Source organism: Bos indicus, chromosome 1 (assembly GCF_029378745.1).
Source record: "Bos indicus isolate NIAB-ARS_2022 breed Sahiwal x Tharparkar chromosome 1, NIAB-ARS_B.indTharparkar_mat_pri_1.0, whole genome shotgun sequence".
Classification (NCBI taxonomy): domain Eukaryota; kingdom Metazoa; phylum Chordata; class Mammalia; order Artiodactyla; family Bovidae; genus Bos; species Bos indicus.
Window position 1 is genome coordinate 77,018,965 of NC_091760.1, and position 16,440 is coordinate 77,035,404.

The 16,440-nt window shown below is 37.2% G+C and overlaps 1 protein-coding gene and 1 long non-coding RNA gene across 2 annotated transcripts; one reads left to right on the forward strand and one right to left on the reverse strand.

Moving 5' to 3' along the window:
* Nucleotides 1–410: 410 nt before the first annotated feature.
* GMNC (geminin coiled-coil domain containing) lies at nucleotides 411–10,149 on the forward strand. Its single transcript, XM_019958133.2, has 5 exons — nucleotides 411–475; nucleotides 2,048–2,222; nucleotides 3,871–3,959; nucleotides 4,816–4,932; nucleotides 6,587–10,149. The coding sequence occupies exons 1-5, from the start codon at nucleotides 473–475 to the stop codon at nucleotides 7,202–7,204; spliced, it is 1,002 nt and encodes a 333-aa protein (XP_019813692.2). The 5' UTR covers nucleotides 411–472; the 3' UTR covers nucleotides 7,205–10,149.
* On the reverse strand, nucleotides 2,200–11,360 carry LOC139183195 (uncharacterized). The gene is made up of 4 exons (XR_011566734.1): nucleotides 11,285–11,360; nucleotides 10,143–10,244; nucleotides 5,687–5,810; nucleotides 2,200–2,305 (listed from the first exon to the last, which is right to left on the reverse strand). It is a non-coding gene; the product is annotated as an uncharacterized lncRNA (long non-coding RNA).
* Between the last annotated feature and the right edge of the window lie 5,080 nt (nucleotides 11,361–16,440).

Consider the following 16,440-nt stretch of genomic DNA (forward strand, 5'->3'; position numbering starts at 1 on the left):
GGCCAACCTGTGCCCAGCCCGGCAGCTGCAGGCTCTCGCAGGCAGGAGCTGGTGCGCCCCATCGGTGAGGGCGGCGCCGTCACCGCGGGTCCTGATGCTCGGGCCAGTGGGATGCGCAGCGAACCCTCATTCGCGCGGATTTTGAAGCCGCGTTGCACACCCGGAGCGCGGTGGGCCCGCCGTGAACCCGCCGTGAATACACTGCCCGGAACCCCGAGCCGTTGATCCTGGGTCTGGGGAGCAGGTCGCCGAGAGTGCCAGTGACTTTGGCTTTGGCTGGAAGTCTCCTGACCCACGTCACCAGCCTGACAGCCTCGCACCAAATCAGAGGGCGGCGCTCGTCACCGGGAGCTCCTGCAGATTAGAACTCGCCTCTCCTAGCTCCTCCCCTCAGTCCCATTTAAAGCTACCACCCGCTTATCCGAAAATTAAGAGTGGGCTCAGTTTCCTCAGCGCTTTCTTCCAGGGCAAGATGGTAAGTGAGGAGCTGGCATTAGCTAGTTCCCTGGCGAAACCGGGGGCGCTCTGAGAGCCAGAAGGCTTTGCCTTTAGAATTTCTTCCACCTTGGACACAAGATTTCTCTGCTACCTGCCAATTAAAACAGGTCTTCTTTGCTGCTCCATCTCCCTTTTCCTCTCCCCTATCTTTTCTTGGCTTTCTATGTCTGCCTCTCTGTCTCTTTTATTCTCAACCTCTCACATCCTTTTGTCCTTTATTTCTATTCTGGACTGTCTCCCAACTTTTCCTTTACACCTGCACTCACTTTTCATTCTACCTCTTCCTCTCGATTATGCACATATTTGCAAACACTTGAACTTGAGGCTAGGGGTATTTTCAGTTTGTTTTCTTCTCAGGTGTCAATTGCATAATAGCACAGCTCTGATTCCAATAATAACCTCAGGGAAAGAGCCTGCAAACATGCCTTTAGAATAAAAGAAAACAGCACTTGATAAACCTTTGGCCGAATTTCTTTGGTCTGCAATGCCCACGCTGGACTTGCTTCAAGACTGGACTTTTTCAAAACTTAACTTATTGGGAATGTTAACAAAGTATGACTTAATTGACTTAACTTTCTTTTTTCCTTTTCTTATTTGTTTTCTTTCTGTTTATGCTATGCCCAAGAAAGTTCACAAGTCAACAAAAGACTTGTCGTGGTCAAAAAGAGTTTGTCCAAAGCTAGGCTCTGATGAAATGAATGGCTTTTACCTGATTAAACATTGACAAATAATTAGGAATGGTCTGTTGTACAAATTAACCCAGGGAGGCTGCATACCTGCTCCTGACTGGACATTTGGAAAGACTGTGTGTTTGAGGTTTGAGGAGGCAGGGGCAGGAGGGTGTTCACTGGCTCAGAACACAGTAGAGAATACATGCCAGACAGTTAGTGGTGCAAGATAACTTTGGAAAGGCATTGAGACCTGGTGATGGAGAGACCTACATAGAGCTTGCTGTCTTTCCTAACTAACCTATTTCAAGAAGATCTAATAGCATTTAAAGTCAGAGGAAGAGAGGAAAGAGGAAGGGAGGAATGGAGCAAGTTTATAATTCAGAAACTAAAATTTAAAAGTTAGAGTATATGGTATGTTCTGTCCATTCCAGCCCTAGCATTCAAAGTTTTTTAAAGTTATTAGAAATATAACTAAGATATTTGCAAGAAAGAGTCAAATAGTTCTTACACGATTCATTCGTTAAGTAGAATTTCTTTTGCTTAGATCTTGGGTACCCGCCTGTTAGATGACTGAGGCATAGCAACAGAGAATACTCCTGGATATTTACAAATTTAGTCCATCTAATACTAGCCTGTTCTATGCTGAGAGGATCTATGGGAAGGACTGGATGAACCACGAAGCTGATTCCTTTCTAGTAATTATATTTGGATCACTCAAAATTAATCTGGGATCTATACTTAGCATCGTTACTGGTTTTTATTCACTGCATGTATTTTCTGCTTCTTTCTCCCACTCTTTTCCCCCTCTGAATGCCCACCACCGCATCTCTTGGGACAACCTCCCCACCCCCAACCAACCTACATACTGAATTTTACAGAACACCCTTCTGCCTTGCCAAGACCAGTACTTTGTAGGAGGCCAGAGCTATAATTGTCCGTATTCCGCTACAACGTCAGAATCTAGTGTTGACGTTTCCACGGAGACTTGGGTCTCTTTCTGGGCTGCTGGTCTCCTGGACAACAGAGAGCCCCAACAGGCACCACAGGCACAGGGTAAGTTCTGCTCTTCTGCTTTGCTGGTAAATCGGAAGCCCTTTCCCAGTACTCATAGTTGCAAGGCATTATGGGCTGGAACTCTGTAGAAGAAGGAATGATAGGTAAGGTTTAAGAAAGCCCAAAGACTCCTATATTTTGCAGCCTAAATAACTTGCTTTTTTTGTACTTGCCAAATAGTGAAAATGGGATTCTACTCCTTGCCCACTGGATAATATATATTTCTTCCATACTATACCATACATAAAGTATAATATGTATACTTTACAGTTCTTGGAGATTTCCAAGTCATTGAGAAAGTTTAGGTCATTGTCAAAGTTATATAAACAATACTAGTGAATGCTTTGGGAATTAAGAAACTAGTTAGAAGTTTTTTGTTGTGGTGATTGTTTTTTTGTTTGTTTGTTTGTTTTTTGGAATGAGAGAGAAGCAAGCAAAACTACTAACTTAATCTTTTATTTCAAAAAGGAAATTCTATGAATAGTGCCTTATAAATGGAAAAAAAAAAGTCCCATTTTGCCTAAAGAAGACTTCAACTTTGGAGGGGAACATAATTTTTATGGGAAATGACACATTAGTTTTGCCATGGGGCTTAGTAAACAGTGTCTATAAATATTAAAGAAATTTTCTGTATTAACACTCAAGTTTCTGGAATAACTATAAGACACCTCAGAATTCTTTATCCGTAGTGCTATTTCTGCCACATGAATTTGTTGGATTTGAAGAAAGACACAACCAAAAAGCCCCCAATTTTTGAAACACACTTAATGTCCAGAAGGGAATTATTTAATTTTAGCTTTCTACCACAAGGAAAAAAGAATGCCCAAGAATATGAAATCAAAAGAGTGTATAAAATTTTATTCCTATCTTGTTGTCCATCATTCCAATTTAATAAAAACTATTTCAGTAATATTTTAGTTGACTTAGAGGTGATCAAGATTCCAAACTGTTCTAAATCAGGAAAAGAAAATAAAAGTAAACCAACTTAGTATGCCCAAGCAGTCTTATTGGTAGGCATAATTTGCTGTCAAACATGAAAAAACAAAAACTTTGAAAAAGCATAAAACACACAGATAATGACATTTGACATATATGAGTTTTTTTTGAGATTTTCATTGAATTCTTCAGGAAAAAAAGTTCAAAATATTTTGAAATAGAAAGTGCTATTCCATAAAATTCTGAATAGATACTCTCCATCAGACTTCACTGATAGGGAGAGATTTTCATCTGGGAAAAACAATGGTAACATCAAAAATAGGATTTGATTCTAGAGACAAACACTATATTACCTAAGCACTACAGCTTAGAAAATAAGATAAAAGCTTAGAAAACATAGTGGAATTGCAATGTAGGCCTAATTGAGGGTGGGGCAAATAAACATTTGCATGAATTAGTAATGCAGATAGGAACTCTTATCTCCTGAAAATTGACCTCTGTAGACACTTGCAGATAGTCTTTAAATATTTCTTTCATAGCGTGCCTGCCCCTTCTGAAAACTTTAAATATGTCATTTTCCCATGTGAAGGCAATGGCTAACTTCAGAAAGGTAATTTAACTTACTGCCTTTCTGAAATCCTTTGGTTAGTTCTTTATTACACAAAAACTGTGTTTGTATTTTCTCAGTTATCCATTTTGTGTTTTCACATAGAACCATCTGGTGACTCGAATTTCCCTGTTCCTAATTTGTGTTCATGGGAAGAGGCTCAGCTTTCCTCTCAGCTCTACAGGAATAAGCAGGTACGTATGGATAATCAGAACATGGAGATCAGCCGTGTTCCAAGTAGATCATTCTCAACATCGTCCCTTAGTGTCACATGGTTTCCATGGAGAAGTCAAAGTGAAGTGATCAATGTGACAGAAAATAACAACAAAACCAAAACCCTCTAGAAAGACTTGCAGTCAAGCCCTAAACTCTCACATATTAGCTGAATGACCTCTTGAATCTTCTTTTTCTTTAATCTGTGAAATGGAGATATTTGTACTGTCTACCTCAGAGGGCTGGTGGAAAGGTCAAATGATATAATGAGTGTGATAGTATTTTTGAATCATAAATAGCTCATCACTTAGACAAGAGATGATGACTATAAAAATTCTTACAAAGATTGCTTAATTTTCCATATTTTGTTTGTTGTTATTTCTGAGAGTAATTTAATCTTGTGGACATACAAACAGATTTATCTGAGATGGAAGGAATCCAACCCATATTGTTTTTTCTTTCTTCTTTTTTTAACATGCAAGAAAGAAGCTCAGTGAAACCTTTCTAAACACTGTTTTCTATATTTAAACAGTTGCACACAGCTCATTTTCCTACATACCTTCTTGATCTCCTTGTGGTTATGATTTTAAAAGTCATATAATCTCTCCAAACACTTTGCAAAGAATAAAAAAAATTCAGAGCACAAAGCTGAACAATCAGGTAGTAGGTGGGTGTAGATTGAATTTACGCCTTGGAGGACAAGGGCTCCCTGAGATTGTGTTCATAAAACAAACAGAATAATAATCAAGTTTAAGTAGGTTAAGGATCAGTGGTATTATTATAAGGTTACAACGTCAATATAGTGGAGCAGCCGTCACCATTGTCTGCTTTTTGCAGCTCCAAGATACTTTGGTACAGAAGGAAGAAGAACTTGCTAGGTTACATGAAGAGAATAATCATCTCAGACAATACCTGAATTCTGCTCTAGTTAAATGTCTTGAGGAAAAAGCCAAGGTATGTGACTATCCCCTTTATACAGACAGAGAAGTGATGTGAGAAAGAAGACCATTTGGGTAAAAGTCCTTGATTAAATGTAAGTGTATGAAACAATATGTCTTGAAATTCATCAATAGCATGGATGAATTTTTCTGAAAGAAAAATAACGCTTTCAGAAGAATGTTTATGTATCATTTCTCGGAAGTATCTAGATTGCAGATTTTAGCCATAATGTTACAAAAGGAGTTTCTAAAGAATCAAAAACCAGTCAAGGGGGCTGCTGAGACAACAGAAATTAATCCTAAGATAGAGTTAGATGGTTGAAACATTGAGGTGGGAATTAGATCTGAGAGACATGGGTTTCTTTCAATTGTCTGTTTGACTTTAGGTAAATCAGTCTCTCACTTGGGGCCTTATTTAGTTCATTTGTAAGTGGATGGACTAAAAAGATCTTTCAAGAATCTTTCCAGCTCTAAATGTTATAAATATGGCTGGAGCCGAATGGAGCTGAAATCTCTTAACTGACGATTAGACATAGCCAGTGACATAACCTTTTAATGAACATTGTGTTCTTACCCTTTAAAATGTTTCTAACTCATGGATAGTTTGCCATTAGTCCCTTTTTGTTATTCTTCCTTTTGAGAGGTTTTGTATTTTTTAAATTATCTCTTTGCCATTCTCTTACCATTATTGTTTTATCATCAATCTTTACCTTACTTCTAGGCAAGCTACATTATTTATCTAATTCAATCATATTGCTTACAACTCTTACCAGATATAACAGTTTAGAGAAGAAAACCCACTATATTAGTTTCTTCAGAATTCTGTTTGCTTTGTTAAGAAAACAGCGTATAGCTCACAGTTATTAGCCCGGGCTCTGATCTTCAGCCACTATTCTGTAAAAAAAGACAGTTATCAAAGCAGTAAGTGATATTAATTAGGGAATTTTTTCTCTCTTATTCTCAATTTTCCAAGATTTAGAATAATATGATACATATCACATGGGAGTGCTATGAAAGTTAGTAAAATTAGAGAAAGAGTGTTCCCTAGCCTTTTAATCAGTGGTTCAATCTAGATTCAGATGGCTTAGGTTTAAATCTAGGTTGAGCAATCCTTAGCAAGTCGCTAATGTGCTTCTGCCTGTTTCCTCATTAAAGAAGATTTCAATAGCATCTACATAAAATGAGGTCATGCATGTACCTCAGTACATGATAGTTGTTATTATTGCCATAGTAACAATAATCATTACTTCCCTGAACTGAAATTTTAAAGACATCATTTACTCCCTTCAACTTTTAAATGACTAGTACAATAATATGAATTGGAATTTCTAAGTGGTAACATGTCATCATAGATTTTAACTTAAAGACAGGTTAATCCAATCAGTTTTGCTTTGTATGAGAAAATAAAAATGTATTCAAGTTTTGTAGGGAATTAATGTAACTAGTAAATATTTGACAATAGTAAAGAAAATGATGTTGGGTGATTGATTGTATTTTTTTTTTAATTTTATTTTATTTTTAAACTTTACATAATTGTATTAGTTTTGCCAAATATGAAAATGAATCTGCCACAGGTATACATGTGTTCCCCATCCTGAACCCTCCTCCCTCCTCCCTCCTCCCTCCCCATACCATCCCTCTGATTGTATTTTCAAATACTATTTCCCCAGAAATTGCTGTCATCAGATGAGTTCTCCAAAGCATGTAGAAAATTCAGAAAGGGGAAGAGGAAACCCAAAGAGCAAAGATATTTTCCTCCTGAGATTCCCCATCATAAAAATGCCAAGAGAAGCCTTGCTAGTGAATTTGCTAACTGTGGACAACATGGACCCCCTGTGGATCCCTGGGTTCTTCAGACACTGGGGTTAAAAGACCTCAACACCATTGATGACACCTCATCAGCTAACTACAGTGCCCTCTCGTCTCATGCCAGACAGACCACTAGCACATTTCCCCAGTTTCTGGATGAGGCAATTGATTATCCCAATGCCCCTGGGGAAGATCTGCCAATTGACTATGGAGGTGATAGAACTACCCCCTTGCCAGGCACTGCCAACCACAGTGAAGATTTTCACTTCCTTTCTCAACTTTCAAATCCTCCAGGAGGACTACAAACTCTTCCTTACTATACTTCTGATGTGTCACCCAATAAGACAGAGATGGCCTTTTCCACATCCTTGAGCCCTCACTGTAATGTGAAAACGCACTCCTTCCACCAGGGACAAGCCTTTGTTCGTCGAGATGAAGAGGGAGGCTGGAAGTTTACCTGGGTCCCTAAGCAGTCTTAGTGACACCCTCTTCTATCACAAAGGACTGCCATGAACTCTGTTTACAAGACCCCTCTTGCACTTGAACCTGACTATGTGGAAAACACAAGCTATTGCCCAGACAGTCTCCTGCCACTTTAAATGTCACTCTCAATTACCCGCTTAAATCTGCAGGGAATGGCTTCCAAGAATCCATAATGAAACATGCCTGCTCCTCTTTCACCTAAATTTGACTTGTTTACACACCCCCACCTGCTGTTGACTTCCTCCCTTGGCCTTTTACTTGAAAAGGTATTTTCCAAATGCCTGAATATTCCTTTGAGACCTAAATGTGCTGTTCCAATTATAACAAGTCTAACAGCTTTTCTTCTTTCATCAAGCAGTTTAAATGTTTGCAGCCTTCACCTTCTCAGTTTTATTTCTCTTCTGTTCCTCTTCATTTCTAAAAACTGCTTTTGAAATGAGCATTTTAATTGCTCGAAGTACCTGCTATTAGGTGTTCAAATATCTGAGGGTGGGGTTGAAACAAGTATCTTTGCCCATCGTTGTTCCTGAAGACATAATATAGGTATAAGTAACGTTATATGAGACAGTTTGTTGAGTGTCCCATGGTGGAATTGACATATTTCTTCAAATACTATAACTCTACTAATAAGCAACAACACTGATAAATTAAAAGATAAAAGATATTTAAAATTATACACTTTCCTGCATAGTGTATCAGCTTCTGTGGGCACCTGGCATTTTATCTGTAACCAACGTGACTCAAACAAGAACATTTTTTGAGGGACTTGTGGTAACAGAATAAGTCACTGTCCTAAACTGCTTAGATGCTGATAAACTTCTATTCCTGAGAGTATAGTCTAGCCTAGCCCTGACATTGTATTACTCATCCATTCAGTCATTCATGTGTTCATCTTTTCATTCATCAATACACCCAAAATATTTGTAGAACACCAACTATTGGTGGTGTTGGTATAGAACACCAGCACAGTTCGTACCAGGCATCATGCTATGAGGTAGTGATAAAATGTGAACACGTTAGATGCTGTGGGTACCCTCATGAGACTTAGACCCACTCATCTGCTGTGACCTTGAGAAAGCTACTTCCCTGGTATGAACATTCAGTTTTCTGAGCTGTAGAATATAGAAGTCAGACTAGATAATCTCTAACATTCTATTAATCAAGCCTGGGTCCCATCAGCTTTATCCTAACATTGTCATCCCAGGGCACTATTCTCTAGTTTTGATTGGCACTGTAGATATGTTGGATGAACTTTTTTATTTATAATTTTTTTTTAATGTGAGCCATTTGTAGTTAACACTAGAAGTCATTGCTCTGATCACAGTATTCTTTTCCTGGTATGAATCCATTTTGGGGTTAAATCAATCTAATTGTGTGAGAACATGAATCTAAAAAATATAGACATTATTTTTCAAATAAGTGTGCATAGATTTAATGGAAATATTGACATAAAAGATGTCTCTCTCTAAATTAAACATATTCTTCATGCTCATGCTAGTTTTTCTTTCCAATTCCTCAAGCTCCCTATCCTTTCTAGAATATTTTACATTTCAAAGATGGGCACCTATTATTTTGGGGGGACCAAGCTTCAGTTGATAATAAAACCCATCATGTTGAATGCCCTTCCCATTTTTTCTTTATTCTGCCCTTCATTAAGTTGTCTGCACAGCCAGTGCCTAGTGAGTGAAAGTTGCTCAGTCGTGTCCAACTCTTTGCAACCTCGAGGACTATACAGTACATGGAATTCTCCTGGCCAGAATACTGGAGTGGGTAGCTTTTTCCTTCTCCAGGGGATCCTCCCAACCCAGGGAACCCAGGTCTCCCACATTGCAGGCAAATTCTTTATCAACTGAGCCACAAGGGAAGCCCTTCATTAAGCTGCCTGTACAGTCAGTGCCTAAGAGCATGAGTATTCTATTTGGAATTCTTTGCAACTAAGAGATACCTTTCATTTTTTTGTTGCTGCTGTTTGGTTTTTGCTTTATTTTGGTGATGTGAACAAATAATCTTTGTCATAAAGCTTTGCTACCACCCAGTTTTTTCTATAATCTGTGAAGGGGAATCAAATATATTTTATGATTTAAGAATAAATAGAACACATTCTATTTTCTAAACACAAAATCCAAAATAAAAAAGTTCCTTTTACATTCTAGAATCGGTTCCCTGTATGGGTAAAATTTATCTCTTTTTAATAACAAACTTAAGAATTAGAATTGACTGTACTATAGTAGTAGGAATCAACAAAGCAACATAAATATTTTGAAAGTATAAATGATCAAGCAGTAAAACAAAATTGATTAGTCAGTGAATAATTATTTTGCATTTTTATGTGCTTTATCATGTGTTAGGTACTATGAGGAAGCATCCAGGCTCAGCACATTTGGTACATAAAACAAAGCCACATAAAATGTAATAGCTTTTAAATGAAACTTGGTCTCAGGCCAGTTTAAAGAAATTACAGCACATTTGTGGTAAATGATAACTTGCTCTGGCTTATATGGGAGAAAATTACCACTTATTCTCACAATCACATCTATAGGTATTTGATATTCACTTGAATTATGTATAGAATATTATTTTGCTGATGTTTAAAAAATTAGAAATTTTTCTCACTTGAGTATATGTTCTAACTTTATGGTCTTACTATGCCCATCCAGCAAACCAGAGTTAATATTTTACTAATATAAAGTGCAAAATAAAAATTAAATAGCACTTTTGTGATTGCAATGAATATTTTTATATTGTGCATAACATTTTCTAAACATTTTCTTCTCCTGGATTTTAGGCATACTCATTTGATGTGCACCTGTTTTGTACGATATATGTGGCCAGACCAATATTTTCAGCATTTAGAGTTCATTCTTTATCTAGGATACATTCCAGGTGTTAAGTGGCCTAAAAGGTCAAGTGCTTTTTGTGTATAGCACTCTTTACCTCCGATAGAAATTAGAATCCAGTATCAGTTTTTAATATTGATGACATTTCCAATGTCCTCTGGTCATCTGAAAATAAATCATACTTGTATCTCATGAGCATCTGGAAAATAAAGGCAATTGCAAAATTTATTTATGCAGGTGACATTTAATGAATGGGAGTGTTTAACATTACAGTGATGCTAAATTATAATTTTGAAAATTTTGAAGAAAAGAAACTATGTTAATCAATGAAAATAATTTCTCTGATCTGTTTCAAGAGAACAGCAAAATTTTTAAAAAGCGTGATAAATCAATTCAATAACTGACCTATTAAGTACAGAGTTAATCTGTTATAATTTTTTGATACATTTATTTCTTGCCTGTAAGTCAAGATGTGTGATTTACATTTGTTTCAGCTTACCAAAAGATTCACATAAGATAAATAAATAATAAATGCATCATTTAAAAAATTAATAAACCAAATAAAATTGGTTTATAAGTTACAAATATATGGTATATTTCATAACATATTTGTCATATTTTTGTCTACATTTGTTGTTACATGAACATAACCAGACATCCAGTTATAATTGTTACAATGGATATTCTATAAATGTAAAATACAATTTAACACTTAATATTTTAAATGATTTTTATGTTTATGATTTAAAATATTTTTAATTATATGTGTCAATTTTGTAATGAATTTATATCTAATAAATAAATAAAGGGCAAAAAACTGAATCCTATATTTTTGGCCTTATTTTAGAAAATTTTTCAGTGAATTAGCAACAGGCTAAGAACAAGTTTTCTGTATTCATATCTGCCATAAGTTTGGCAATAGAAAAATATATATTTTAATTTCCAAATAGTGGTATGACTAATAATTGTCACTCATTTGACAGATGTAGTCTGTGCCACGCTCTGCAGAAGATATAAGGATAAAATATGTGCTCAACTAACATGGCTATAAATGAGAGAAAAAGCTTAAATAAGCTTAATCAAAGCAAGAGAATAATTAACCTTCATAAGTAAAAGTCTGTGCTTCAGATATGGCTGGATCTAAGTGCTCAACCAATATTGTCAGGAATCTGGTTTGGGATCTCAAGGAAAACTGATGATTAGGAATGGATTCTGGAATGGAGTTAAGATAGTACTCACTACACAAAAGTTTGGCAGAAACCAGGATGAGATAGGCGATATGAACGTGAAGAGCAACTCGTTATATCCCATGAACTATTGTACAGTTATGTAACATTCTCTTTATTGTTCGCATCATAAGCCCTCCCTTCCAAAATGAATAAAACCTCAGTTAATGTTCCAGGCTGTTCTCAGTCATACCAAGGGAGATTATGAAAATATTTGGGTGTCTGCACATAAAAACTGTGAGGAGATTTTCCCCTGAGATCACTATAAGAAGCCCTAGGGGAAAATTAATATCAAGAGATATTAATATATCTATCTATCCCTAAGGGGAAAATTAATATCAAGAGAAATAATTTGAGACTCACATATCATGTCAATAATCATTTTTACACAGATTTCCAGTAATGAGTAATTCACATTTTACTTGGTTTCTCTACAGGGATTTTTATTTTTTTCTTTTTTCTTGGAGACAACCACCTCTAAATCTCATGCTAAATAAACTTGAAAATTCATGTCATAATACAGTCTGTTAGAAATATCCTGATTTCTACTTTACAAATGAGAAAACTGGCTCTAAGTGTTTTATAGTTCAAGTTGTAACAAGAAATTTAGGCCTGAACTAAACCCTGGGCACTGACTTCAGACATAACTTTTTTTTTTCCTATATTATACAATCATGATATTTGGGACAAGTAAATATATTTACAGTCTGCAATCTGTTATAGACTATTATAGGTCTCAGAGCTAGAGACTTGGAAGTAGAAATTTTTGCATATTTCATCAGAAATCTTTCTGTGGTCCAAGCTCTCTTAATCCCAATGTTAAAAGGGATTACTCACAAAAGACTTAATTCATCCTCCATCATTTAAAAAAAAGGGAAAGTCTAAAAATTGAAAACTACTGTATAAATTTGAGATTAAAAGAGTAGAAGTGAAAAAAATTAATGTACTTCTTAAATGAAAGGAAGATAAGAGAAATAAATCTCTCTCTGATCTCTCTGTGCTGCTACTATAGAAGCTTAAAGTAGCAGTTTATAAGCAAGGTTGATGAAATCTCTTTCTTTCTCCCTTTGTACAGGAAACAGACTTTATTCCTGTTGAAGTAATAACAGCATTCCTTCTCCTTTAAGTATAATTTCCCTGGTGGCTCACTTGGTCAAGAATCCACCTGCAATGCAGGAGACCTGGGTTCGATTCCTAGGTTAGTAAGATCCCCTGGGGAAGGGAATGGCTACCCACTTTAGTGTTCTGGTGTGGATAATTCTATGAACAGAGGAGCCTGGCGGACTACAGTTCTTGGGGTGGCAAAGAGTCATATAGGATTGAGTGACTTTCACTTTCTTTCACTTTTCTCCTTTCAATCCTTTTAAGTATAACTCTAAGGAATAGCAAAATAGTTGAGGAAGCATATTTATAATGCTGAGACCACTTCTTCTAAAACACAGGGAACATTCTATTCTCTCCTGGAAATCAGGAGTTAAATGATACTTTTTCAGGGGTGGGGCAGAGCAGATGTTTCTTTCTCATCTCTTTTCCAGGTTTATAATCTGAAATAATAAGGCACAGAAAAGATGTTTCAAAGTAACTTTCTTACTTCCAGAGGGTCCTTAGTACTCAATGGATGGCCCTTCTGGGATAAGGCTCAAGATCTCAGATCTGTAATTAGGAGCATTCTAAAGGCACTGTTCCCTCAGGGCTCTCTAGTTGCTCTGAAACCAAGAGCAGGAGAAGCCCTGTAATGAGTGTGAAGTGAGAAATCAAAATGCCTCATTACAATCAGGCAAAAGGCCGAATCACGCCCTCCTTTCATGTTAGTCTCCCGAGATTTGCCACCTTGCAATCTTCTTTCACCCCTGACCCACAGAGGAGTGTGGAGAAGTGTGGGATGTGAAACTGGCATCTGCACAGTGCAGCCCCTGCTGCATCCACTGGGAGAGTGTGGTGCACCCCAGGCATCCCAGCTTCCTGTGGGAGCAGGGCAGCATATGGCCAGAGACCTAGTCTTTTTCTTCTTTTGATTTTAAGCCTCATAAGTAGTCTACCTAGCCCACCCTACTGTCCTCACTCCAAATTTCTACAATATTTTTAATTAATATGCTTTTTTATTTAAAATTATTAATTTTTTAATTGAAGGATAATTGCTTTATAGAATCCTGTGGTTTTCTCTCAAACCTCAACATGAATCAGCCATAGGTATACATATATCCCCTCCTTTTTGAACCTCTCTCCCATCTCCCTCCCCATCCCACCCCTCTAGGTTGATACAGAGCCCCTGTTTGAGTTTCCTGAGCCATACAGCAAATTCCCCATTGGCTATCTATTTTACATATGGTAATGTAAGTTTCCATGCTACTCCCTCCGTACATCTCACTCTCTTCTGCCCTCTCCCCACATCCATAAATCTATTTTCTTTGTCTCTTTCTCCACTGCTGCCCTGCAAATAAATTCTTTGGTATCATCTTTCTAGATTCTGTATGTATACATTCAGTTCAGTTCAGTCTCTCAGTCGTGTCCAACCCCATGAATCGCAGCACACCAGGCCTCCCTGTCCATCACCAACTCCTGGAGTTCACGCAAACTCACGTCCATCGAGTCGGTGATGCCATCCAGCCATCTCATCCTCTGTAGTCCCCTTCTCCTCCTGCCCCCAATCCCTCCCAGCATCAGAGTCTTTTCCAATGGGTCAACTCTTCGCATGAGGTGGCCAAAGTACTGGAGTTTCAGCTTTAGCATCATTCCTTCCAAAGAACACCCAGGGCTGATCTCCTTCAGAATGGACTGGTTGGATCTCCTTACAGTCCAAGGGACTCTCAAGAGTCTTCTCCAACACCACAGTTCAAAAGCATCAATTCTTCGGTGCTCAGCTTTCTTCACAGTCCAACTCTCACATCCATACATGACTACTGGAAAAACCATAGCCTTAACTAGATGGACCTTTGTTGGCAAAGTAATGTCTCTGCTTTTGAATATGCTGTCTAGGTTGGTCATAACTTTCCTTCCAAGGAGTAAGTGTCTTTTAATTTCATGGCTGCAGTCACCATCTGCAGTGATTTTGGAGCCCAGAAAAATAAAGTCTGACACTGTTTCCACTGTTTCCCCATCTATTTCCCATGAAGTGATGGGACCAGATGCCATGATCTTCATTTTCTGAATGTTGAGCTTTAAGCCAACTTTTTTACTCTCCTCTTTCACTTTCAGTATACGATATTTATCTTTTTCATTCTGACTTACTTTATTCTGTATAGTAGGCTCTAGGTTCATCCACCTCATTAGAACTGACTAAAATGTGTTCCTTTTTATGACTGAGTAATATTACATTGTGTATATGTACCACCTCTTCTTTATCCATTCATCTCTCAATAGACATCTATGTTTTAGCTATTGTAAACAGTGCTGCAATGAACAATGGGGTACATGTGTCTTTTTCAAGATGGGGGACATGTGTCTTTTGGTTTCCTCAGGGTATATGCCTAGGAGTGGAATTTCTGGGACATATGGTGGTTTTATTCCTAGTTTTTAAAAGAATCTCCATACTGTCTTCCACAGTGGCTGTATCAATTTACATTCCCACCAACAGTGCAAGAGGGTTCCCTTTTCTCCACACCCTCTGCAACATTTATTGTCGTAGACTTTTTGATGATGGTCATTCTGACTGGTGTGAGGTGATATCTCATTGTAGTTTTGATTCACGTTTCTCTAATAATAAGCAATGTTAAGCATCTTTTCATTTGTTTGTTAACCATCTGTATGTCTTCTTTGGAGAAATGTCTGTTTAGATATTTTCCCCACCTTTTATTGGGTTGTTTGTTTTTCTGGTATTAAGTTGTATGAACTGCTTGTGTATTTTGGAAATTAATCCTTTGTCAGTTGTTTCATTTGCTATTATTTTTTCCCATTCTGAAGGTTGTCTTTTCACCTTGCTTATAGTTTCCTTTGCTGTGCAAAAGCTTTTCAGTTTAATCAGATCCCACTTGTTTACTTTTGTTTTTATTTCCATTACTCTAGGAGATGGGTCATAGAGGATCTTGCTTTGAATTATGTCGAGTGTTCTGCTTATGTTTTCCTCTAAGGGTTTTATAGTTTCTGGTCTTACATTTAGGTCTTTAATCCATTATGAGTTTATCTTTGTGTATGGTTTTAGGAAGTGTTCTAATCTCATTCTTTTACATGTAGCTCTCCAGTTTCCCCAGCATCACTTATTGAAGAGGTTGTCTTTGCCCTATTGTATATTCTTGCCTCCTTTGTCAAAAACAAGGAACTTATAGGTGCATGGGTTTATTTCTGGGCTTTCTATTTTGTTCCATTGGTATGTATTTCTGGTTTTGTGCCAGTACCATACTGTCTTGATGACTGTAGGTTTGTAGAATATACTCTCTTTGGAAACAGTGAATAAATTACATTTCTTGTGAGCTGTCCTGTTATTAACAAAGGAAGAGAAAGGGCTGGACCTCCAAAATAACCCTCCAACAAATGTAAAGAACATCCTTCCATTGGCCTTGGAAAGGACTTCAGGAAGATTGTTTAATATCTATGCTAATGATTAGCATTTATTTGTGTCAGTAGATCAGAATACAGACAAAAGACTTACTTTCCTACATCTCAGTGATATTATGGAAAAATAAAGGACTCTAGTCAACAAATGGAGCTTCCTCTCTCACAACTGTAGTACCTCAGGAATTAATTTAACCTTCTTCAGCCTCAGTGTATTCACCTATAAAATGGACATAATGTTTTCCTTGTCTCATAAGTTTGTGACATCATCATTTAATTTTTAAGAATCATGTGTAAGTTAAGATTCTGTCATTTCTCACAATCTTCACACAGAGTAAATGTCCGTCCAATTTAATTCTCAAGTAAAAAAAATTCATACTGCATAAAATGTTACATCTTAAAGCCATTTTTACATATTTCCATTGATTCAAATTAGGAAATGCCCTCTGTTTTCCTCTTATGTTCAAAGTGCAATTTAATGTTCCAGGGACTATGGCCCATGTCTCAGAAGAGTTTGTAAATTGGTGAGTGGAGAGAAACTAAGAAAGGGGTCATGGGAGGCATGTTGAGACATTCATTGGAAATTAAGTTAGAATTGAGTCAGTAAAGCTAGATGTAGGAGGAAAATAAAGAGAAGAGAAGCTCCAGAGGGAAAGGGGTGAGGTCTTTTCAGGGAGTGAT